General features: G+C 40.6%; 2 protein-coding genes across 2 annotated transcripts in view; one reads left to right on the top strand and one right to left on the bottom strand.

Annotated features, from left to right (window-relative positions):
* The window catches only part of LOC121951744 (A-type voltage-gated potassium channel KCND3-like), a 166,822-nt gene that overhangs the window by 19,708 nt on the left and 120,998 nt on the right, over positions 1–26,116 (top strand). The window contains exon 2 of the mRNA XM_088088675.1: positions 20,522–20,621. The gene's annotated coding sequence lies outside the window, so the exon portion shown is untranslated. The remainder of the gene's footprint in view (positions 1–20,521; positions 20,622–26,116) is intronic.
* On the bottom strand, positions 6,530–24,218 carry LOC121950164 (CTTNBP2 N-terminal-like protein). The gene is made up of 7 exons (XM_042496087.2): positions 24,104–24,218; positions 19,803–19,907; positions 11,544–11,777; positions 10,335–10,442; positions 8,820–9,008; positions 8,540–8,710; positions 6,530–8,373 (listed from the first exon to the last, which is right to left on the bottom strand). Exons 1-7 carry the CDS (start codon positions 24,140–24,142, stop codon positions 7,417–7,419), a joined length of 1,803 nt encoding a protein of 600 aa, XP_042352021.1. The 5' UTR covers positions 24,143–24,218; the 3' UTR covers positions 6,530–7,416.

Raw genomic sequence — 26,116 nt, forward strand, 5'->3', positions numbered from 1 at the left:
CCTTCACTATGCTTATGCAAAATATGCCTTCTGTGCAGTCGTTGAAGTCTGTTCCTCTGCCGGCATGTGTTTCATTTTAAAAAGCAATTGGCTTATGTATTAGTCACATTGAATCTTAGATTTTAGGGAAGTGCACAGACATTGTCCCCTTCAGTAGGGCAATGTGAAAACTGTTGACACACCTTGCACTGATAAAAGTTAGTATAGTCTAGGACATTCATTTTAGAGGACATAAACATGAGAAAAACACATTTTTGAGTGGAGGAGGACTTTATTGTTGGGAAGTTGTTATTCACAGAAATTATTTGTACTGATATAAATGAAAACAAGACCAAACGTTTCCAATGATTACAGTTGGGCAAGTAGATTATTTCCAATGTCTTTGTCATCAGTGTAGAGGAGAAAGTTTTACTTGGGAACCGTCAGCTATGAGCAGTCAAGCTTTTGTGCTTTGACACATCATTAAACAGGAACTTGGTGTCTCCATAGAGATAGGTAATCCCTCCCAGGGGGCATTTTAGACATTGTTTCATATGCCTGCTGGTCTGGTGTGGTTTAGTGCTCTTGCAGAATTAAACACATGAAAGCATATTTGGTGTTGCATGAAACCCTGCTATTGACTAGTGGTGTTTAAGATTTTAACTGGTCCAAGAAACCCATTGTAAAACCCTTTCACAACTGTAGCACAAATTTCAATGCAAAATTAAACTTGTTTCCTGAAAGATTGCCCAAAGGTTTTACCAGCTAAAAGAAATTTGCCTTAAACCTTTTTTTTTAGTCTGTACAACATAGGACACAATCTGTCCTCAGAACAAAGAAAAAAAAAGAAAAACTGCAGGGAAAAGAAAACAACAAGAGGAGAGATTACTCCTTCAGGACAGATAGGCATGCAATAGATGTATGCACAGAAAAGAAAGTAATAATAATAATGAAACTATGAAGAAACAGAATGGCAACGTTGGGTAAACATACTGCTGCAAAGGTGACAAATGTGTATCTGGGAAGACATCAAGCAATTTCCAGGTGCCATTAAAACCAGTCAGACTTGAAGATACAACCTCCTCTCTAATACCAAGACCTAAAAAGAGCATGACACATATCCTACACTCAAAAGGCAAAACTCAGGGATACCACTGGCACAGAGGGTTAAGAGACAAGAGGTAAGGGCCAAGTGTCCAACCATTTTGCACAAAACAAATATTTTACAACAAATATGCAGCCTAATTTAAATTTCCTCCATTTAATCTTAAGAATAGGAAAGGATGGAGAGAATACATTGGCCTTGGTATTTATTTGTGGTCCAAATCAGACTTTGCTCACTTGTTGCAGTGTAGGTCACGAGTTCATCACAAGATGATTTTATTTTGATCCTTTGAACAAAGCATGTCACAATATGATTTTTAATCAATTCAGAGGTCTGTGATTAATATGAGACGATACCAGGAAATATCCTTATTGTCTTTTTCTTGGATGCTTACCATTATCTCCCTGGTGTGAGGCCATTAGCACGGTTTAAAATGTTTAGGGAGTGCTTGTATGGAAATAGTGACACAGGTGTCTCATGAAGATAAGATATATCAGTGTTTTCATTTTGCATCTATTTCACTGGATCGTTGATTGTTTAATTGATATAAAGTTCCAGATCAATATATCGTTAAAGCCCTACCAGTTTGGGGAGACAACTGCACATACAGTAAAAGTGTGCATATATAATTGCATTTCGGCTGACTTTTGACGTCACTAATAGCCATTTTTTTTCTGTGGGCCAACCCAGTAGCTAACGTTACCCTGGTTCCCTCGTCCAAAAGCCTTTGGGTTTTTTCCATTGGATTTTTGATTATTGAGGGAAATACGATCTGTGGTAAACAAATGTTGATGATACTTACACATTTTGTTTAGCAAGATAATCTTCACAAGTAACAGCACTTTCAGGATTTTTGAAGCCTAAATGCAGTTGCCATAGGTAAAAAGGTAATGCTAGGCTAAAAGGAACTACACTGAAGTTGCATCGCTACAACAAGGCTGTAAAGCCGTGTTCAGCGCGGTTCAGCGTGATGACGTTCTATAGTCTCATTTGCAATTGTTAGCAACCGTCTTTTTTTTAAGACACAGAAAGCTTCAGATTCTCAGTGAAGTATTTACTGATGTATTTTATGTTGTAGAACAAAATGGGAAAGCCTCTTAAGCTTTGAGTAACTACAGACCTTATTTAAGGCTTACTAAACCAAAATAACCAAAAATCCATTAAAAACCCATTGACTTTGAGACGAGGGAACTGGAGGTGCTGAAATGCTAACGGATATTCGGGTTTTGGGACTCATTACTGGGGTTCTTTAAATCTGGTGTGCTATAACATCTCATTTCTCCATCTTTAGTATGGGCTTGATATAGTCCTTTTCCAAAAATGATTAATAAGTTCTACCTTCATGCCACAAGGCTCAGGGTGGGAGAGTAAATATCTTCCTCTCAGCTCCAGGCACTTGAAGCTCTCCTGTAATGTCAGTGGAGTGCGTATTTGTAGTTCAGCTCATATCAACAGTCCCGATCCAGAAACAGGTATGTCTCATCGAGCCAGTGTGGAAACATATGACCTGCCTCAAGGACACTTCTGGCTTTAATCCCTGAGACTGCAGTTAGTCATTCGGTCGGCGGTGCTTTGTGAGTCCAGCAGGTAAAGAAAGATGCTGGCGAGACGCTATGTGGACATAGTATGTGTGTGAGAGTGTGTGAGGTCATTTTAATCAGTGCAAATCCAGGGGTGTTAGTTAGAGACCTACATAAAGGTCAGTAACAATGTGGCTGACTAAAAATACCACAGCGTGTGGACAGCGAATGTAATAGTGTGAGTGTGAATGCAAACTGTAGGATATTCCAAATAACACATTCTCTTGCAAGGGTTTTTTTTTTTTTTTTTTTCAATTTTTCCCCCAAAACAACAAATAAATGCTTATAAATTTGTGTACTTTATCTAGATTAAATTTCCATAGGCCTCAGATTGGCATCATTTCAGTTACTGCTGAATATTCTCCCCTCGTTTCTATAACACACATAGACAAACACACACATAGCCCAGCTGTTTGTCCTTCAGTTATGTCATTTCTGGATTTGGAGCGACACTCGGATCCTCATTACATGTGACCCTGTCTTTCTTTACCCCAGGACAAGCTACGGATTTTACAGTGACAACTCTATAACAAATTGCTTTACAGGGAGCAGGTGATGGTAGCGATAACACTCGTCATCCGGCCCTCCCTCTCCCTGTGTCTCGCTTTGAGCCAGCTCCAGCTGTGGTCTTCAAGAGGCTCAGTGTGGGGGCCCGATCTCCTATTCTGGGCCCATCTCATGGCTTGGGCTAATTTTGGACAGAGTAGAGGGGACGAGACGAAGAAAAGAAAAAGAGAGCAAGAGGATAAGAAAGAGATTGGACTGGTTCATGCCACGGCACAGATGAGATGACGGTGGTTATGACATTGTTGTGGGAGTAGTACAGCAACAGCACTCATCACTGACAGAAAAGAAATATGACTGCGTTTTGCTTTTGTGTAACAGGTCTGGAACGAGAGAGGGTCGTAAATTTGTGGTTTAGCTCATGACAGCTTACGTGCTCCCTCCTTGACCTCCGTTTTGTCATCTCATTCACACAACATGACACTGCAGCCATGTGTGTCTTATTGTATGTCTGCTTTTGTGCCCCGGTCATAAAGTACAGCACTTACCAAGTCGGCCCAGGAGGGACATGTGGCGGCCGGCTGTAGCAATCCTTTTCAAGTTCAAGTTCATATATTTATATATATAGCTTTATCATGAGCACGACTCACACGACCTTACGAAGAAATTATCCAGCGAATCTACTTCAGAACAGTTTGCAACAACATCAAATTTTCAAAGTCCACTCCAGGAAAAAAAAACAGAATTTGCCAACTTTCTGAGGTCGGGCACTTAAAAAGAAATGTAATCCACTGCTCTGAGATTTATTTCTAGGGGAAAAAAAAGTTAATTATTACCCCTCTTGTCATGTGGAATCCTTACAGAAATAGAGCCAAGACGCATTTTGGGTCATGACCCAGAGTTTGAATAAAAGTTTTTAAAAAGGCGTCATTTTTTATCCAAGTCATGCAGTCCTAAGCTTTAAGTCCGTGTTTGAATATTAATATTTACAAAGAAATTTCAGGTCAATGCAGATATGTATGATGTCCAAGAGGCATACTCAAACAAAGCCAAGAAAGAAACTAGAAACCAGAATATGTGCTGCATAAGCTGTCGTTCACAATTAGGGTTTCTCACAACAATCAGGCAAGGTTTTGCAATACAGACGTCTTCTGCTCAGCATTGTGGATTGTCTCGCAGCAGAGTGCAACGGTAGAGTAGAGTGAGCAACCACGCTGGCAGTGACAGCAGCGAGGACGAGGCCTCTCACAGCTCATCAACCTGAGCCTGTGTTTATGGAGGCTGAGAAAGATGGGGCTTTGCTGGAGGACCAGGCTTGCCTGTGCTGGATTTGGGATGTGGCCCTGCTGTCCTAAACTGGAATGTTAATTAGGTGAGCTGAGCAGAGAAGAGGTGACCCCGTCCCGTTAACCAGCCAACCCTTCCCCAACAACCAAGAGGGGGGATTTAGTGTGACGGAAAGCCCAGTCAGCGTGTGCTCTGCATATATCTGTTGGTTATGATGTCAGGCCACAGAGAGCATCTGTGTGTTTGTGCGTGTGTGTGTCTGTGTGTGTCTGTGTGTGTCTGTGTGTGTGTGTGTGTGTGTGTGTGTGTCTGTCTGTCTGTGTGTGTGTGTGTGTGTGTGTGTGTGTGTGTGTGTGTGTGTGTGTGTGCGTGCACGCATGAAGGAGACAGAGGCACTATATACTGTGATAGTATATAACTCAGAGAGGATATTTGTCTAGTGAATGAATCTTTTTTCATTTTTTTGTGTACTTACACAATTGCAAAGTTGCTACCACCCAGTTTCTCTCCTAAGTTGCACCACTTAAACAACATACCACTAGAAAAATGTTTACAGTGGAAGCAACACAGGGCGCAAAGTAACAAACAGCTCAGTCCACTTAAGGGTTTCACAACTTATCTTCGCAACTAAACAAGGGCAAAAGTTCTTTTTTTCAGCATACAAAAGACCACGTACACACAAATACTGAAATGTGAAATGTACAATTTGCAATCTTCACAGCATCGCCACTGAAATGTATTTGACCAATTGTAACTTTTGTTAGTGTTTAAAAACATTATAAGGAACTGAATGCAAACTCTGTTTATTGAATGAACTATGGATCTTTGTATTTTCCTGCCTGCTGGAAGCTACTTATCAAACACTGACCTCTAGAGGACATACTTTAGCAGTACAGGACTAAACACACTGTGTCCGTACTGCAGAGTTATATATCAGTGGAATTTTGAACACAAAGACATAGCAAATCAGTGTCATAAATATGTAAATCATTATCTGAAGGTGCTATATTCAAAGTAATTTTTTATTAAAATGCATTTTAGATGTTTTAAGAGATTCATTACTTACAGTGTTGTGTCTTGGCCAAAGAAACTCAAACAAAGACATTTTCATTATCCATTGAATAGAGGCATCAGTGTTTATTGGGCAGGGCAAGATATTCTGCTTATTGTTAGCACTAACAATTACAAATGCTTGGATTATCACTTAAACTGGCCAAGTATAAGCATGAAATACAACAGAATTTTAGAATTTAGAAGAATTTGTCTGCATTGGACTAAATTAGAGCTGTGATGATAAGTCAATTATTTAGTCAGCCAACACAAAATCAATTAAATAAGATAAACAAAAAAATAACATTTCAGTCGTCATTATTCAAGTAAAAATGCTCCACTAATGCCCTGGCTCCAGCTTCTCAAATGTGAAGATTTGATGCTTTTTTATGCAACCAGCAGCTCTATAGCTTGCTCTTTTGGTTGGGTGTTTTGTCCACAAAAAGTTTCCAAACCTTTTGGCACTACAGTTTTCCCTCGCAGTCGAAATTTGGCATGGAGGTCAAGTGAACGTATGTTAAGGTGTGTGCTTGTGTTCATGCCAGTTGATTAAAAGGAGGTGTGGCAATGAGGGAATGCATGTACGTACATGTTCGCAGCTATTGTGAATTCACACTTGCTTTTAGACATATGATAGTAAACTAACAATCTTTGGATTTTGTACATTTGATTAAAAGCCCTGTAAACACATTATCTCAGGCTTTGACAAATTAGAACATTTTTTCACAATATTTTTAATCAATCATAAACACTTAATCTTTCGTGGCCAGCTCTTAGCTTAAACATAATTTTATAGGCTTTTTGCCTTTAATTTGATAGGAAAGCTTAAGCTGGAAAGAGGGCGGGAGGGGATGACATGCAGCTGCTGTGGCGAGGATGTGGCCTCTGTTTATGGGGTGCCCACTCTACCATCTGAGCTACTGCATGCCCCTGACTACTCTCAGATTATTGTTGGCAATGCATTTAAAAAAGTATTTACACCACTGCCTACTTGCATCATAGAATAAAAATAAAGTACATGACAATCTTTGGGATTAATTTATTATATCTGTTACTTTCCAGCATTTACAGTACTGTGAAGGATCTGATAAAAGTATAGATAACCGACATGGCAGTTGTTATGATAATCAAAGCCATAGTTGACTATAATACTTGTGTGTTTTAATATTATTTCTTATAAATGATAAAGGCCAGACATCAGTCAGAATCACTTATATTAAACAAGATATTGTACAATGGTGTCTGCGTATACTCTGAGCCTATAAAATTATCATAACTGCAACATTAAAGTAATACATGAACAAAGCTCAGTACAGCACTGATAATTAGATTATCTGTTGTGTAGAACTATCAATATCATCAACATCAATATCTAAGGAACATTTATAAAATGAACTGTACACTTTTATAAAAAAACACATATGAGTACACACTGAATTGAGTCATACATATTATATACATTTTAACATAGATTGGTCCAAGGACAACTTGTTACTTTTGGTCTCAAGATTACAGTATTTGCAATAACAAGCAACATACTATAGGAAAAAAATAATACCTCATTAGGTCATAAACTGATGTAAAAATCTTTGGATAAATGACATCATAAAAAAGTATTATAATGTAACAGTATGGTGTGCCTAAGTATAGGCACATCTGAAACTAAATATATGAGTTGTAACTCTTCATTAGTACCAGCCCTTTAATCACTATCTAAAATAGTGAGTCAGCACTTAAAAGAAAAACAATCTAATAAATACATTAATAACAGTGTTTGAAGGGACCTCTGTTCAATGAGCATAGGATATAAATCCTGTCATGTACAAAATAATATCATCATAATTATGAGATGTGGATTAAACCATCGTGTCACAACCAGAGCAGCAACGGACTAAATTATTGACTAATCCGTTAATTAGAAGAAACCACCATGTCTAGTTCTTTGACTCCCTCCTGGCTGGAGGTGAGGCCACAGCTGCCTGACAGCGGGCTGTCGGAGAAGTGGCTGGCAGACCTGGGCACTGCGGCCGGGGAGGGAGGGGCCTGCGCCAGACCAGGCTTCTTGGGGGGGATGGGTGGAGGGTTTCCCCTGTCTGCTCTGGAGATGGTGGGTGATCTGATCCCCTGTGGAAGCGCCGCTGCGGCCCTTCCAATGATCGGGGACAAGGGCGCTGCCAGGCTACGGTAGTCTGTGCCAAAGGGTGAGTTGTTTGGTGGCATGAGCTTTGGCGTGGCGCTCTGCTGGACGGTGGTGAAGCGAGATAGGACTTGAGTGACTGTGCTGCGAGCCATCTGCTTGACTGGGCTGGCTTCTGGGGAGGAGCTGCTGGTCACAGGGGGGACGTCCTTTGGCGAGAGAGGAAGAGCGGGCTGTGGCGCTTGGGACTGAGGCTCTGGGTCTGTGGTACCCTGGAACTTATGTCGAGCAGCGTGGAAGCGCTGGTTGATCCCGGCCTGGTAGGGAGACTGGTAGCTGCCAGGGCTCGGGCTGCCTGGTGTGCGTTTGGTAAGGACAGGCGAGACACATGGGGAGGAAGGAGGGATTGTGGAGGGAAATGATGTCTGGGTCTGATGGATCGGAGAATTTTCAATCCCATTCTGTAGGCAGATGTTCTCTGAGAGTGTGTTCTTTGGACCGTGGAGCTGCCCGTTAGTCTCCATTGGACAGTGGTGACCGTTAACTTTTGGCTGCACAGGTTTCTGGCTTCTGTCTTCCTCAATGTCCTCTACTGCAATGTCTACTGCTAATTTTCCCGGAGAAACTTTTGTGGCCCACTCCTTTCCTCCTGCCTCTACTGGAGCTGTAACTGCCTCTCCAACATCTCTTGTCATATTCCCCTCCTCCAGCTTCTTTCTCAGCTCTTCTACCTGAACACAAAATGAGAAAAAAGATTGATTTCAAGTAGAAATTTGGCCGTATAATGCAAGCTAATTTTCTTCACCTTCATCAAGATTAGATGCAAGAGGTAGCTATTGAATCCAAAATGTGCAATCTGCTGCCACCTGCATGATGAATATGTTCCAGTGTTCGCACCTGTTGTTGGAGCTGACAGCAGTGAGCTTCCTCCTTCTTCAAACGTGAGCGGAGCTGCTCTCGCTCTGTGTCGAACTCGGCCAGCTGCTCCTCCACCCTCGCCTCCATCCTCAGGGCTCTCCTCCTCTCATCCTCCAGCTCATTTCTCAGGGCCTGGCAAGCTGCCGCCTCCTGCAGGAGAAAAAGTCTGTTCACCCAGAGCGCAAAATACAACCAGGCCTAACATTCGTACCAACAATAGGAATTAAATTGCCTTACTTGGATTCAAAAATGTAAATACCTTGTCAAGTTTGCGGCTCAGCTCTGTCAGACGGTGACCCTCCTCCAGAGCTCTGGCACTTGCCCACTTGCACTCTTTGGCCAAAGCGCAGGAGAGCTGTTTGTGCTGAGCCCGTTCTTCTTCGAGCTGGTCAGTAATCCTCCGCTGCTCTTTTTCCAACCGTCGGACCTGGCTTCGCTCAAACTCCAGCTACACAGACAGAGACAAGAAGCACAATAAACTAACTTGTCAGAGGAAGTAAACATTGTTTTGTAGACTGGTTGGATGGTTGCAGTTTACTTTTAAGTTTCTGAAACCAGCTCTTTTAAAGCTCCATTAATCACTCTGTAGCTCTGCTCCTATTTAATTGTCAAGGAAATCTAATGCAAACTTTTGAAATGTTGAAAAATAAAAATGCCCATTACACGCATTTAAGAAGGCACTTTTGATAATCCCCCAAATGAGATCTGAGCGCACAGAACCATTCTTGCGTGCAAATTACCTGTGTTCTGCAGAGCAATATTGTCGGCTGAGAGGAGGAAACCGTGTTTTGACACTTAATCTGAACAACTACTGTCAATGCTCCCCTGCTTGCAAGGTTCACCTGCTCGCAAGTTTCGCCTGCTTGCTCACGAGTGTTTTTTTTCTTTTTGACAGTAAGTAGGAGGACCAAGTTGCGTTCCCTAAATCACTGGTTAGCTTACCATCTTTTTTGATTGGTCGTTGTCTTTGTATCTGGGCAAGATGTAAGGAACTGCCTGATAGCACATGCGTAATAGTGTCTACCATCTATGGCAACATGACAGGGACGAACAACATACAATACTACAGTATAAGCAAAAATTTACATTACCATCAATGGTTTTAAGCAAAGAATCATATCTCCTTGACACAGTTTTGTTAGAGGTTTGTGCTATAAGCACTACTTTACGCATGGTTGTAATCTGGCAGTAAACAGAGTAGAAAAAGTAAAGGTTTTGATGTGGAAACAACATCTTGCTGTGGCCATCTAACCCATCTACAATGGAAAAACAATCTGTCATGCCGTTTCAAGACAAAGACAAATTAATGCAATGACTCTGTAACCTCTTTGGTTGAGTTTCCTTTTAGCAAGTTGCTCAGAGTAGATTAAAGTTAGGCTTTTATTGTGAAAGGTAAAACCAAGAGGGGTAAAGTTAGGATGTGTTGATGTGAAATATTAAGTCTTACTGTCTTGGCTCAGACTAAGGAGCCTTTGCGTTTTTATTTTTTTATGCGCAAGTATAGTTATCGTACTTAAAAACCTCGGCTACAGTTCAAATGCACACTAATGCTCTGACAGCTTTAGCAACTGATCAGTCATGTGACTTAAATGTTCGCTACGCCAGAACTTATTTGGTGAGGGCTTTTCCATACACCATTTATCACATTAATTCTTCTTTGACAAAAGCAAAAATGATCCCAAGCAAGCATCAAAAAGTATTTGCGAAATTGAAGATTTTCAATCCATTACAAATATGTACACTGTAGTCCACGTGACTGTTAATTAGAGTTCACCTGTTGTTGTAGGCGCTCCCTCTCCTTCTCCAGGATGTAAGTGACATCATCTCCCTCGGCTGTGTCCTCGGCATGCCTCCTCTTCTCCTCCTCCAGATCTGCAATGACCTGAAGCAAACATAGTGGGGAGACAGAGAGTCAGGAATGAAATTATCTCACATGAGTTTGGCCTGCTTAATATTACAGCCAATAACATTTACTTTCAAGCAATATGATTACTACATTTTAAGCAAAAATGCCGATGGAAGTCAAGCTAAACAGCTACACATTTTAGGTCATCTAAATGAGCACCATGTTCAGCCCGCCTGCCGAGAAAAGTATAGTCTTCACTCTGTGGTTTTACGGTGCCTGAAAGGATGGAGTGTTTCGTGTTTGTACAGTTCCAAAAGATGCAATGGGGGTCATTATTTGCGAATTTAATATGAAACGAAACAATAAAAGGCCAGAATGACTTTTTCTCAAATTAGACTTCTTACTTTATTTCAAACTGTGAGGTTTACCTTCTGTCTCATATTTTACTATGCAAAACAGTTTTATTTGTGGTCCATGTATTCAAATACTCATAATATTTAATACTGAAGCAGGGCTTGGGCCAATCCATTATGCTTTTACCAGCAAGCACTGCAAAGTTTTAAAACCTGCCTCTAGTTAATGATGTTTTACACGAAAAACTACAGGAATTTAGTGACCATACATATTGTCCTTACATATAACTCATAATGAATGATGTGCTGCTAAAAACATTATTGTGTTTATACTCTAACCTCAAGCTCACATGAAACAAAAGAAACTGTAAACGTGACATCAGTGTGCAGGTATTTAATTTTTCTTTGTTCCTGTCTGTTACCCTGCATCTGTGAAGTGCTTTTCAATGTGTGTGTGTGTGTGTGTGGCTGGTAAATAGTTCATGCTGAAAACAATGCTGATTTTTTAATTTGTTATTCTGCTGTCCCTGAAACAAACGGTTTTAATGAAGAGGGCTGATTTAATCACATTAGGTTTGTGTACCAAGCTTTTGTTGCCAGCAGTTTTTTTTTTTTAACTTTTAGAAAGAAACTCCTGGTTGCTGATTGGATTCTTCATTCACATTCTTTTAATTATTTTTGCATCACCAGGCCAGTTTTTATCTTTTATGTCTCCCAATTAATTTTTAAACTCATTTTGCTCATTTCTGCCTCCCCCAACTAAGAAACACATATCCACACCCACCCTTCGGTGCCTGCTTTCCGCTGCGGCCAGCTGGGCCAACATCTTCTCCTGCATCCTCCTGCAGTGGCTCACCACCAACTTGAGAACCACCAGAGGGTTGGAGGTGGAGGAGGAACAGCCCGGGTCCTTGTTCAGGTCCCCGACAGCCTCGCTGTCTCTCTGTAGGGCCAGGAAGGGGTCGCTGAGGTTGTACCTGCCATAGCGCTCCTGGATAAACAGCTCCTTACGTTGGGCCTGAAGAGAAGAGTGAGATGGAAAACAGAGAGGAGCAGTGATCAGTCAACTAGTTACAGTATGTTTGTGGTCTGATGGTTCTGTGGTAGGAAATGTTCATGTGTGGAAATGCTTGGCTTGGTCATGCTTCTGCATCAATGTCCTTGTTTACAGAAGGATTGTAACTTGGCTTAGTGTGTGAATCTTCTCTTGGATCACTTTTCTGGCTTCTCAGACTTGTCTGACTCTCAGCTGGTACTGGATGCTGACTCCCGAGTATACATTGTCAAATAGACATTTTTAGTAGTGGCATGACTTTAGATGACGACGCTCACCGCTTAAGTCCACACTAAAATATCTCAACGACTATTGCATGCATTGCCATTATATTTGGCACAGGCATTCATGTTCCCCAGAGGATACATTCAAATGATTTCATGGTTTTGAATGAAATATCTCAACAATCACGCAATGGATTTTCATTTAATACCAATGATGATCCTGACTTTTCATCAAGCAACAGCATCATGGCAGAATTTTTATTTGTCAAGTACTTTTTTCAAATGTATTTTGTGTGTAGTGCCGATTAGTGAATGTTAGCATGCTGACTCGCCTAACTTAAGAAATGATCCAGGTATACATCAACACCTGCTATACATCAACATGTTGGCACTGTCATTGTTAGCATGCTGTTTTTAGAAATTATCACAGAACACTGCTGTTTTTTCAGTAGCTTTGGGGACACTAGCATGGCTAATCCACCTTCTGCCTCAAATTGCAAACATGAATAGCACCAATGTATCAGTACACAATGGTACAGTTTTTAAAAAAACTACTTTAACAGTTTCAGTTAATTTAAGCAGGCAATATTTTTCAGTTAAAAATCTGACATCTCTCTCTCTTTTCAGTTCGGTTGGTGTGTTGGTGTGATTTTCAAGAAACTTGGTGGAAGGGTGTAGCGTAGGCTAAGGAAGAGTAAATACTAATCATGGGGCCAACACACTAATTATCTTTAACTTTTGTTAAAATTAGAAAGATAACATGAGACAGAGAAATGGACGGAGTGAAGTTTGCACTTGTGGACTTCAGGCACTCTTCACCTCCGCTACTTCAACTGTTTTGATTTTCTATCTCCTATTTCTAATAGTTTTAGAAATATATCCAAACATATATAATGGTTACATGTGCAGATTTGCATATCATAGAAGACAGCACTAGAGGCCTGGCGAAGGTCTGTGCTTTCAGACTGCCCTTCTAGTTTGATATTATTTGATTACATAATTTTTTTTAAGTGTTACTTATAAGTTATAGCCCCTGGCAGTAAGGTTAACACATGCTGCTGTCATTTCACTCACATTTAAAGAGGAAATTGAACACTGTGTTCTAAAAAACATGATCAGCATCTCGAATACTTCAGTGGTAAATGATCTGTAGATAAAGGAAGGGGAAGAGAGGGAGAGGAAATGCATAAAAATACAAGAGAAAGACAGCTAGAAGGAGGAAGGAGCAACAGATGGTGTGTGTGTGTGTGTCTATCTTTAGCAGGGCAGCTGCTATGGACTGGGCCTTGGCCAAGGCAGACCTGTTCTCTGTTTAACTCATGACAAAGGAGGGATGAGAGCAGCAAGACATTTCAGGTTCAGCAGATGCCTTTGGGCCTGCCGTGTAAGAGGGCTGAAGCGGGGGAAAGAGAGAGCGAGGAGGAGGGCTACAGCGGAACTGGCAATGTGTCTTTGTGAGGTTTCAACAAAAGAGGATCAAAAGATTAGAGAGAACAGTATCCTCTCTGGCAGGGTGAAGACAGAGCTCCTGATGGCTGATACCAAGATTACTTGAGAAGTTAAAAGTGTAGTCAAGAGTGTGGATGGGCCTGCACAGTAAAATTCAGCCGATTCGCTCGTCTTACAGAGTATTTAACCGCTGACTGTGTGTGGGGCTGTTACAGCTGAGCACACAGGTTTAACATGACCCCTCCCAAATTGTACTTTACTGGCAAAGAACCACGTCTACTTTAACCAGAGATGCGCCTGTCAGACTTTATCTATTCCAACAACAGTTCTGATACTCACTGTATCAGCCAGTGTCAAGTATGTTATGAACTTTCATTTTCTAGAAATCTATATACCTTGATGCATGGACCTTATTATCTTCCCCAGGAGTAAGCCTGGATCATGCGTTTGGTCGTGAGTGTGTCTGTCCGCAGCTAATCTCACAAACTACTGGACCAATCAGCCTCATATTTTGTGTGCATATTTAGGACTGCATGCTCAAGGGCCTCTCATGTTTGCTCTGATTTACAATTGTTGAAAAACCTGTTTTAATGACTGCATCATGCCATCACAGTCTGCTTACTCCCCACTTTTCTTTACCAGCCGCTAGGGGCCACCAGTTTTCTAGAACTTGGCTTGCCTAAAAGCAACAGACTTTGCAATGTTGCAGGCCACATTATGACTTTCAGTGCGGTTAAAAAACGGACATTTATTGAAAAGTTTTCTCAATCAGCTCGGTGTGATGCACTGCAGCTCCATCTGAAATGGATGAGGCCCATATTTTTTATTAGTTTCCAAGATGCTTCTGAAAGTCGCTGCAGCATGTTTGCTGGAACAGAATAATCTAGAATGACCTCGATCAACTTAGGTGGCTGTACAACAGAGACTTGCACTCAACTAAGTGCACATTTGTAGTTGAAAACATTTTTATGCAAGTTAACACGAGGGATTGCTTTTGGCATTAAAAGACTGAAACCTGTGTGACTGAATGCATGTACGTGACAGTAAAAAACGCTAATTTTGTAAAGACATTTAGATTTATGTTAAGTAACTGGAGTTAGTTAGCTCAGTTAGAAAACCAAAAGGCATGATGATGGACAGCTATAGACACAGAAGTTTGAGCCATATTCCACAACAGATCACAGGCTTTGTGATTGTCATCTTCAATAATATTAGCTGATCTGGCACAAAGACAGGAGGGCAAAGCTGCAAGGCTTTGCTGCTGTTATTTGATCCAGTCCGCTGAGGACTGTGTGAAGGCGGATCAAACAGCATGGATGGGTGAGACAGGAAATACGGGATGCTCAGGAGAATTCAAAAATGCCTCTCAGCTGTGGGCGCTATCTAAAGCCCAGTGACCACACAGGACCTCACCAGACAGTCTTGTGTGCGATGTAGAATATGTTATGAATGTGACATATAGTCTGTGTCCACACTGTTAATACCACAGGCTTGAGTGGTAACTACTTTTCATACCTTTCTGACATTTCACCAGGATATACACTCTATGACAGTATTTTTGTAGAAAAACAAACAAAAAAAACATACAGGCTATAGATGGCTCTAGAGGGCGGAGTCAAAAGTTTTGCACAACAACAAACAAGGCAATAGTGGTTTAGGTTGTATTATTGTTATTATTGTGTACATGTACATGTATACACTGTAATACATATTCATTCTGTTCTGCCATTATTTTAATTTTTCCATCGTACAGTTGTGGCTTGCTTGAACTACGCTACACTGCCGCCATGATCTCCAGTGGTACTGCTCCGTTTTATCTATATCCATAACACTTCAGAAAATGTGCATAAACATGGAAAAAGATCTGCCAAAGTTCCTTTTTGAATTCATACTTTTGATTTATATAAACATTACAGCTAAAAATGAAATACCTTCAGCAAAATTTTACATTGTCCATTTTTGATGTTGGTCTAGTGAAAAAGGTAGATATCTAGTTTTAAAGAGAAATCTTCAAAGAGAATTATGCCTACAGATTTGGCTGACAGCCCATTCCTGTTCCTGTCAAGGACTGTCTGCTCTGAAGTGTCATTTTATGGACGGAGATTAACTATGCTTAGATCAGGTTTCCATTCTTGACACTTACTCTGCTCAAGAATATATACCGACTTTCATCACTGCTGTTGCATGTAAGCCTTTGCTCATACAACAGTAAAACAAATGCAACTCACAAAGAAAACACATTTAATGGAGATTTCTGTACGAGTTAAGTGTTTTCCCTGTTATTTTCTATTTATTGAGTCTGCGCACATTTTCCTGACTGGATAATCAGCCTTTTTTCTTATTCACAGTACCCCTATTACACAAAGGTTCACTCCCAAACACAGACTCTGTGTCTCCCTCAGCTCTCTGCCCAGCCCCTCAATGCACAGACAGACTTTCACAACACAAAGGGAGGCTGTTTTCCTCTGCATCAGTCCTCCGCTGCTGCAGAGAGGGAGGTGGAAGTGAAAAGAGGGATTACAGGAAACACATTTCTAACATTACTTAATACTTAAAACCAGACCTACCAGAGCTTAGTCATTACATCATACTGTACATACAACAATAACCACAAATATTCAGCGCATGGCTGCTATGCATCACAGTCTACCTCCATTTTTCATGCTTTTGTCTGTTGGCTGCAGTTCTTGGCAACCTGTGTGCTTTTGCTTGGGAAGTCTTTGTGTCATGGCTACACTGGTTCCAGTCCAGCTTATCTTTTGCTGACACATGCCTGGACTCTTTCAGTTGTGCAATGTTGAGGACAAGAATCTGTATAATACAGAGGGAAGGTGATATATGAATGTCTTACCCTAGAGTCCTATATATTTCAGAGCTGCTTAGGTATATCACTAAATACCCTGAAATGCTCATGCATGTGAATGGAAAGGAAATGGATATCTGAGGAATACTATCCATCATAAGCAACATGGTTCTGACACTGAATCAGTCAATGCATCTCAAAGCTAGAAACAGAGCTATTTTCTGTGTATCAGTGCTGCCCAATTACCAAAGAACACACACGGTATACCTGTTTTAAGTGTGTCCATTTGGAAGCTGGAGTCAATCACACCTTGTGAACTCGACAGTTAATTAAAAGGCTCATTTCCATATTTGAGTCCCCTTTGAACTTAAAGTAAAGACTCGTACTCCTCTCCCAAAGCAAAGGGACTACTGGATCACTGCAGGGATTTGTGTGCCAAATACAAGCATTGCCAGAGACTAACTTCCTTTTGAAAGCCACAATGTGAGCAGCTGCAGAAGTGAGTCACACAGGGAAAAATCCAGCGGATAGCTCGAATGCCATTGATAGTTCTGCAAAATTAAATATAGAGGACCATAGAAAAACCACATCATTAACCTCACATCCTGTACTTGTACTATATCCCGTAACAAATCACTGATGAGAGTGTTAGATTTTTAAAATGCCGAGAATGGAGACTACAAATGAAAACTTGCAAGTTCCTGTACTTTTAACCAGATTAGCAAAGACATGAGATACAAAGGGAGTAGTGTTGTTATTACCATGGTGATTTGTGGTTGAGCTTAACTTTTCTTCACATGACATTTAGTGTAGCAGTGACATGACAGTTAAGACTGACATGAGCAACATGACTGGATCTACTTCCCTCATTACTGTAGGTCCATGAGCTGTTTTATTGTTGGAAGAAGACTTAGTTTACAGTCACTTTAGCAGTTCTGTAAGGCTGTTATTAAACACGGCACCACCTTTAGCAAAATGCTGACATGCTGATGTTTAGCTGAGTGTCAGGTTGATGGGAATGACATTAATTGGCAGGTTTGGGTTTACACACCATTGGATAAATTAAAAATTTGACCTGAACTGGTACTAGATGAAGACTCAAGGAGTCACCAAAAGTTACTGCAATTCATGCTGTGGAGAACATGAATGTTTGAATCAATTTTTTGGCTATCCATTCAGTTATATCCAAAAATGTATACCTCATGGTGACGCCAGAGGTTAAGTCATGGAATTGGCCATGTCAGTGGGATTCATCCTCTGGAAACAATGATATTTATACTACCTCTTGTGCCATCCATCCACTGGCTACTGAGATATTTTTGGGATTCATGTTCAACATTCATGTTTTTTTTTTTTTAACTTGCCCAGTAGGGCAATTGAGTCAGAAATCTACTTGCCCGGAGTCAGTTTTTACTTGCCTTTATATAAATCTTTTTATATAAAGATTAAAGTTAACTGTCATGAAAAACGACCCCATTTTATCCAGCTTTCCCTAAAACTTATTGGGCAATTGGGCAAAACATAGTTGGAGTTTTGCCAACATCCCTTAACGCAACAATAACTTCCTGGATATGCTTCTTTGTTTTCATCCGGCACCATTTTCTCACGAGGGCCCAAATTGGTACTGAGCATATGCAACTCTCAACAGAGGAAAGGAGGATACATGCTTGCTTGCTTACTCATTACCAGCCATGGAAAAAACTATGTGTTTAATTCTTTGATCGGGCAATTGACTTGCTAGATATACTAGCCCAGCATGGATTTTTACTTACCCTGAGCAATTTGGCAACTCTTATTGTTGAGCCCTGATTTCACTGAATAGGTCAAAAGTTTGACCTGCTGGTGACGCTAGATTAAAAGTCACCAAAGCAGAATTCATCCTCTGGGGGCCATGAATGTCTGTCTTAAGTTCATGGCAATCCATACAACAGTTGTTGAGATATTTAAGTCCTGATCATAGTGCTCGACTGACAAACACTGCCATGCATAGCAACATACAAAAGAATTATGGAGGGATGTTTTATCAGAAACAATCTGCGTTCATGTGAGGGCGAGACGCGTAATTCCACATCGCCAGTTCCTTAACAGCAGAACAGCAGAAAGGTATAAAGTTCCCTTTTACCTCTGAAAAAACATGGATGCTGTGCTGCAGAGAGATCAGTTTACTTCTCTTACTCCCTGTAATTGATTTCCTACAGGTCAGTGAGTATACTCTTGATTAAAGCTCCGTTAGAGTCAACACTGCAGCACTGATCCCACCCTACACCTGAATGGGTTAACAGTTTGTTCCGCTGGAGCCATGAAAGAGACACAGCCATATTCCCCTCAAGCTCCAGTTAAGGCTAATGTTTATTTGTTCACTCCTACTCTCGCTCACATTGAGTCATCAGGCACCCAGCGTGCTGTAACTCTTCTTGCCTTAGATGGCCAGATCCCAGGAGAGATGTAGGAATGTGGTCTAGACACAACACATGAACATTGAGCAGTGCGGCTTCTCTCCAGTTCGCTGGCTGCCTCTCCAGTTTGTTCTTTCAATGGTGCATTTTACACCAGGAAAGTGAATAGCATTCCACCAGCATAACGTCCGTAAAGCTCAAATATTAACGGTGAGAAGAAAATCTGCAGCGCTGTATAAATGTCTCGTCAAGCATCTTTTTCAGAACTGTTCCATCATTAAGTTGCTTATTCACTGCATATCTTAAGTTTGTGGTTTTTTTTAACAGTGTCACGGTGACACAGTTATACAGAAGTGTGTTTACAGCTGTTAAAATAAACGAACAACATCCTTAAGGCAATCGAAATGGTCACTGAGAGCTTGAGTATGTGGGCCTGCAGGACGCAGCACAGCACAGCACAGGACACAGTGCAGAAAAATAGACTGACAATCCTTTAATTGAAGCATTAACCCTGCCAAAGTAAGACATCCTAGGGTGGGAGCTAGCTGCTCTGTGTCGAACTGTGTGCACTAATTGACTTTATGCTCAGGCTCACTGAGATGTCTATTCATTAAAACTTCTGAAAAGGATGACTTCTGAGACAATGCCACAACAGACTCCATTCTCCAGAGGCAGAGACACTAGTTTGCTGTGAACAAATTGGATGTATCCAGAAGAATATTACATTAATAGACACATAGCTTTGTTGCTTCCATAAAGAGAACTTTTTATGCAGGAAATAACTGCCATTAACAGATTTTTTTTCTCCCCAAATCGTTGCCAGATAGTTATGTAGCTGGCTACAGCATAGCAGGCACCCATAACTGTATATATCCATAGCAAACATATCTCAACAGGCATCGATAACTGTGATGTTACAGCATCATCTGTTTCCCTGCTGTCCACCTTTTGTGTCAGTCAAATATTGCATGACAAACTTTTCACTAAAGACAACTGGAACAAGCCCTTTATGCAAACTACAAAAAAAGTTAAGTTAAGTTAAGTGTTAAACATTAAAAAGTTTGTGTGCATGATACTTTAATGTTATTATTATTTCACCAGCTCCATTAAAAGGTACCTTTAGGGCATCAATGACCAGGTCCCGTGCCTCCAGCTCTCCCTCCAGGATGCTGAAAAGCATCAGCAACTCTGGCTTGGTCAAACTCTCCATATTCAGCTTGGACTGTGAGGGCAAAAGATGAAAGAGAAAAAAATATTATTTAACTTATTAAAATTGATACAATAGATGTTTGTGGCAGTTCATATTCTTAGCCTGTACTTGATTTATTATTCAAGATTACTTTTCAACTCTGAAAGAAACACTGAGAAAACATCAACTAGAAAAACTGTTTTCCCACAGTAATTTCTCATTTATTTAATTCCATCTTTAAACAAAGCCCCGTGTTTTCCAGATTCCCCCACATCAGACATCCAGACAGACATCTCGTCTATCTGATCTAGCGCACTGATTTATGAGCTTTACGTGGATATGTGGTTATTATCTTAGGAGGGGGGGATGTTGCAGCAAAGACCCAGTGCACAAGTATGTAGTAACATTTTTCTCTTTTATGAAAAGAAACCAGACAACTTTTATTGAGTGCAGTTCAGACGTACATAGCATTAAAGCAGTATTATGCAAAATGCAAATGCAAATTGCATGTGCAGGTTGGAAAATGTTTATACTATCCTGACGGAATGACAGTCCAACAGCAAAGTGTACATCCCTGACAATGTTATTTATCGAGGATTTCAGTGTAGGTCGTAACCTAAACAGTGTCATCCCTATCTGTCTCGCAGAGTCTCATGGACAGCTGTGCACATGCAGTTGTGGACAAGCTGAAGGATTTGGAACTGGCAAACGCGACGTCAAAGGCTGAACAACCATGTCCACTGAAAGGTAGAGCACTATTACAGGATTTTACACAAATGTGACCCTGCAAAGTTTTATTTATTGTGATACTGTGGATTTGATGGGAGCTCATATAACAAAAAAAAGTTTTGCATACATACTTATAGAATTTTAAGCCCACATACATAGTTTAAGTGTTTAAATGTGACTTTTGGCATCTAGAAAAACTACAAAACTCAGTGATAGTTGAAAAAAAGTAGTTACCAGTTAACTTAAATGATAGAGCACAATGATAGTATGGAGTTGCTCATTTCATTTTTCTGGTGGATTTTGGATATTTGAGCCCAATGAGGTGACACAAACATGGCAACAATACAAGCTGACATATTCATCAGGCGCAGATGGATCACATATCAAAGAGTCGGCTCCCAGCATCCAAGCTGTTCCATCATCTGTCTTAAGTACTTAAATCTGACCAGCTGACAACAGGCACATGACTTTTAAGTTCAGTGTTGAAAATAATATTATACCACGTTGTTTTGTTTTTTCCCGCTGCATGCTCATTCATAATGGCTCCCGTGACAGTTGGTTATTTTGTGTTGGAAAAGTGATGTGGTCTCTTTGTAGTGTCTCTGTACTCTAATCTCACAGCTGTGTTGGTTCTGCTGACAAGCCCTGCGGTGTCCACACCTCAAACATCCAACCGCACTGCGGCCAGGAGAACGTATGCGGGCCCCCCTTTGAAATAAGATCAAAGCTGTTGATGTTATTACACTAAATGTCCTTTTCAGATCACCGTGTAGGATAGATGCACTGGCTGACTACTTAATAACAGAAGTCTACTTAAAACAGAGTAGATTCACAAATATTCCTTTTGAAAAGCGGCTGGAGAAAAATCCCACCCACTGCTGTTTGCTACACCTGAACTAGCATTCATTTAACGGCTGCGGCTCTGCTCTGAGCTCTCTGTGGTCGCCACAACTTTCCACATCATGAAGTCACCCAGAGAGGGTGGGCTGATCTCCTTGTGCACTGGTTGCATAATGAGAGACCCAAGCCAACAGCCTTTCATATCTAAGCTGGGTAGCTGCAGTATTTCCCACGTATCTTCAATAACATCAGCAGTATAGAAACCTGAATAGCAATGAACACATTTGCAGCATTTACCGTGACTCGTATGATAAGTATGCAAAAGTGAGAAGAGGAATGAGCCACGACCCTGCTGACCTGCACCTATAGCTCAATCCCTACAGCAGCGTCCACTCACAAAGAAGGCACACAGTGTTTCAGCTCTGCCTCCACCAGCACTCATGGTCTGTGGCTTAACCACAGGGGTAAAATGCTAATTAAACTACAGCATACACACCTCCCTTGGTTTTGCTTTTACGGGCTCGCTCGCTAATTTCACAGGCCGCTGTAATCACTGTGCGAAGAGTGTGCGCTGTGTTGTGAGAAATGTCTGGGCCCCAAAGGGAGCCTACATGTGTCATCACGCTTGTTTAGATCCTCATCATTTTTATATTATTTCACCTAATCCCCCCGAGTTAGAGTTGGTAATCATGTGGGTATACAAACAAGAAGCGACAGCATGGGAAACACAAATATTCCCACACGGTAGCTCCACTTCCGATGACGAAAGCCCTGTGTCCATAATCCTTTTTTATCCGTGTTTGTTTTAAGCCTGGTCAGCCATGTGCCGCGTCTGCAACACTGTAAACTCATTAAAAAACACATAGCAGCTCCTACTGCAAAAACATATGCTTCGCTGTGGTACAGAGAGGCCTTCGGTTTGTAGCGGCTGCTTCAGACTCTTTATGAGCTCAGTACAAGTGGAAAGTAAACCTCCTTCACTCTCAAATCATATCAAAGCCCATTAAAAACGACTTTTCTAAGTCCATGGACAGTTTCTGAATCCTTAAGTTGAATCAAAAGTTGTACCAACAATCAAGGCTGTAGGTTTCATTTCAATATTGTTGAGGACACACATGAAATGTGTGTATGTGGGGTTCCTCAGAAAAAATGCTGAGTAACAAATGCATAATTGTCTTTCCTTTTTTGGGATGCAGCAATCTGTGCCCTTTCTGCAACACTTTAGGCTGTAAAACGTCTAATTTTGGAAGAGTAAAAGTCCTCTGTGACTTTAATGTTTTTAATGGGGGGAAAAAAGGAAGGTTTTAAATATTGAGGGTCGCATGTGTCCTGCATCCCCTGCAAATTTACACCTATGCTTACAATTTGAACAATATAGTAGATGGCAATCGATCGGGATAATATTGTACACTTACGGTGTAATAAACTGCCTTGTGTCTGAACTTTGGTTGCATATTTTTATGAAAATTTTACGGTTGTCATACTGTATACATTTTCATGTCTACAGTATTGAAAAAAATGCTGGACTGGGAATCTCCCCTTTATTTTGGTTATTTTTAAAAAGGAGACATTAAACAGATATTTTCAATTCCATAAATTGTTTTCAAGCTTTAAATATAGCACTAAAATGTTTGTTTACATAAAAAAAAACTATGTTTTCATTCCTTGAAGGGCCATTATAACAAATACTTATAATAACTATTGCATACCATGATACTGCAACATTTTCTGAGACAGTTATCAAACCTTGAAAATCTCATACCCCTGCAAACCAAGGGGGACAAATGTACATGTTGTCGAAATAATGAGGGAACCATGAACCCTTCACCCCCCCACCCCTGAAATCTACGCCTATGCTGATATATGAACAATATTTTGGATAAAAATCCAACAGGTTGTAACAAATTGCCATCTCTCTAAACCTTTGACCCTTTGACAAACCTTTTAAGTCACATCATCTTCCAGCTGGTTTTACTGGAAAGAGATGGGGGAAAATACAAAGTGTGCTTGACTACATGGCCCAGACTTTAGCCCACAAAATGAGGGTCAATTGAGAGGAAGTCCAGCCTGACAGGTCTGCTCAGTTTCCGTGTTCTGCTAATCAGGATGGCTGACCAGATGCAGCATGTCTGGACACTGCTGCAAATTGGATTTGTTTGCCAACCTATTTTTTTGTAGGCCACTTGCCTACACACCTCACTTCCTGCCTACTGGCTTTTGATGCAGTCTAGTCTTTAAAGTAATATTAAAACAAATACACTAAACTAGAGTTTTCGTACTTATGAGTGAATAAGCGTTATTTAACAACTGGAGCCACTGTAAACAAATTCAGTCATCACTCATTAATATCGAGCAGTCATCAGCAGCAGTCTTACTGTTGATGACACATCACTGTCGCCTTTCTTCTTCCCTGACAGTATGTTTTAAGCATCTTTAATGTATTTTGCCACAAACAAAAAGCATCTTTGTGACATTTATAATCTTGAGAAGATGCAGTCCAAACGGTTCGGCCTGCAGCTTTGACGACTTTTGCTAACGTTACATCTTTTTTTGCTCTTTTCTTTTAGACCAAAAGTGGCTAAAACGCGGCAAAACATTTCAGATAATCGTCTCCAACTACAAACCGCCGACACACAAGCGTTTTCTGCGGGTCTTCTTACCTTCATAAGGCCCTCTGAGGTCTTTGAAAACTCCAGCATGAACTTTTCTCCTGACAGGAGATTTGTTTCACTTGATTTGCGTCCTCTGATCCCAACACAGAGGAACAGTTAGCGGCCGAGCAGTGTTCTAACTGACGGCTGAGCTAGCCAATAGGCGAGGTAGAGCTCTGAGCTCTGACCAATCAGGGGCCAGCTTGCGGGAAAAAAGGGGTGGGGACAGTGACGTCCCACCTCCTGGATGTTAGTTGGACTTCTTTGTTTAGTGTGTCTTGAGAGCCTGCCTCCTCCTTAGGAATTCCTTACGGGCACGTTTAGACTTTTAACACGCTATTTTAATGACTTTACACCGTATACTACTCAACGAAATTATAAAACATAACTTATGGTATGTTTGTGGCTCTAAATAGTGACTTTGTAGTGACTTTATTGCGCATTTATACAGTGTTGTAGATTCCTTTATAAAAGGGTGAAGTCAGGTAATGTGTTACATCAAGTTAAATGGGAAAAATATGGTTTTACGTCTTTGCCTCTTTATGTCAGTAAGTCACCGAACATGTTATTGCATTGCCACTGCAAATGTACATGAAACAATAATTTTGATTAGTCTTAGATAACTAAAATGGGAAAAGCAAAGACTTAAAAAAATAGGCTAACCTGGTCCCAGAACTCACAAGGCAAAAACAACGAGGGGATAACAACAAAAATGGTTGCATGATGTAACTTACAACCAAAATGTTTTTACAATACACTTAACTTTTGATTGGAAAGGGTTATGATAAAGTGCTTAATACATTCAGGTAAAATGGAACCAAAAAAAGCAAATCCAGCATATTTTTAGTCTACCAGTTGCCAAAAAATCCTGACTTTTGTAAGTGTGTGCCTCACCCTTAATATTACAGACATTTTTAATGTTTTTGTAAATAAAAAAATGTTTTAAGATGATACAGTTAGTCCATGTGAGCCACAATAGTCCACAATTAGCAATCAATGATTCATGCACATATGTCCACTGTAAACAGGCACCAAGGAAACACCATGCAAAAGCATGGCAGTGAAGGTGGACAATCTTTTTTTTTTTTTAAATAGGATGTAACAAAAGCAAAATGTATGAAGAAAAGTGGACATGACACAGCATAATAAACATTACATAAGTCCATAATTCATTTTGTCTCACCGAGGCAATAAATGCCACCATATAAAACCATCTGTTGATTTTTTTCTGTGAATAGTTCCAACATTATTAATTTTTCCAGCAAAAGCATCCCTTGCATTGATTCTTGGATTTGAGGGATTACAGTATTATTGACTGCCATCTGGTGGCCCAGTCACTGTAAGAGCCAGATTATTCTAGTCTACAGAGCTCTGGGAAGGTGTGCGTGTGGTGGTGGAGAAATGTCAGTGGGTTTCTGAGTTTACCTGGGAAATCACAAGGTTTACATGCTGTAGATGGAGCTAATATAACAGTCAGCTTCAAACTAGAAGCACTGACAGCTCTCAGAAGAGCAACAGTTGGAGGTATTAAGGTAACATACCTGACGTTTCTGAAATCACAGAAACAGACCTTCCACAACTCCTGTCTCCTAGTGGCACTCAAGAACAACACAATGTTGACTGTGGAGGTCTAATTCTATAGAGGGTGTGTGGTTAAGGTACAGCTGTGTCGTTGTTGTTTTTGTTGTTGTTGTTGTCAGCCGTGAGGCACAGCGCTCCAGATGCCATGTGACAAAAATCAGATGAGGTATTCACTGTTGAGCGCTTGAAAATTTAAAGCTGTCAAGGCCTGTAATACATAATAGCTGCCAGTAGAGTGCAATGCTGATACAACTCAAGTCAAAGTTACAGAAAGTGGTTTTGTCAGAAAATATACATACAGAGAATAGTACAGAAAATGCAGACTTTTCACCATAAAGATGAACATAATGACAGTCCGGCACTTTGACTGTTACCGGTTGCTTGTAATGCTGCAGATAAAGCTTATTCTACTGATGCACTTGTAAATCATTTCAGCTGTGA

This window comes from Plectropomus leopardus, chromosome 2 (assembly GCF_026936395.1).
Source record: "Plectropomus leopardus strain MGB_pleo_1.0 chromosome 2, ASM2693639v1, whole genome shotgun sequence".
NCBI classification, from domain to species: Eukaryota; Metazoa; Chordata; class Actinopteri; order Perciformes; family Serranidae; genus Plectropomus; species Plectropomus leopardus.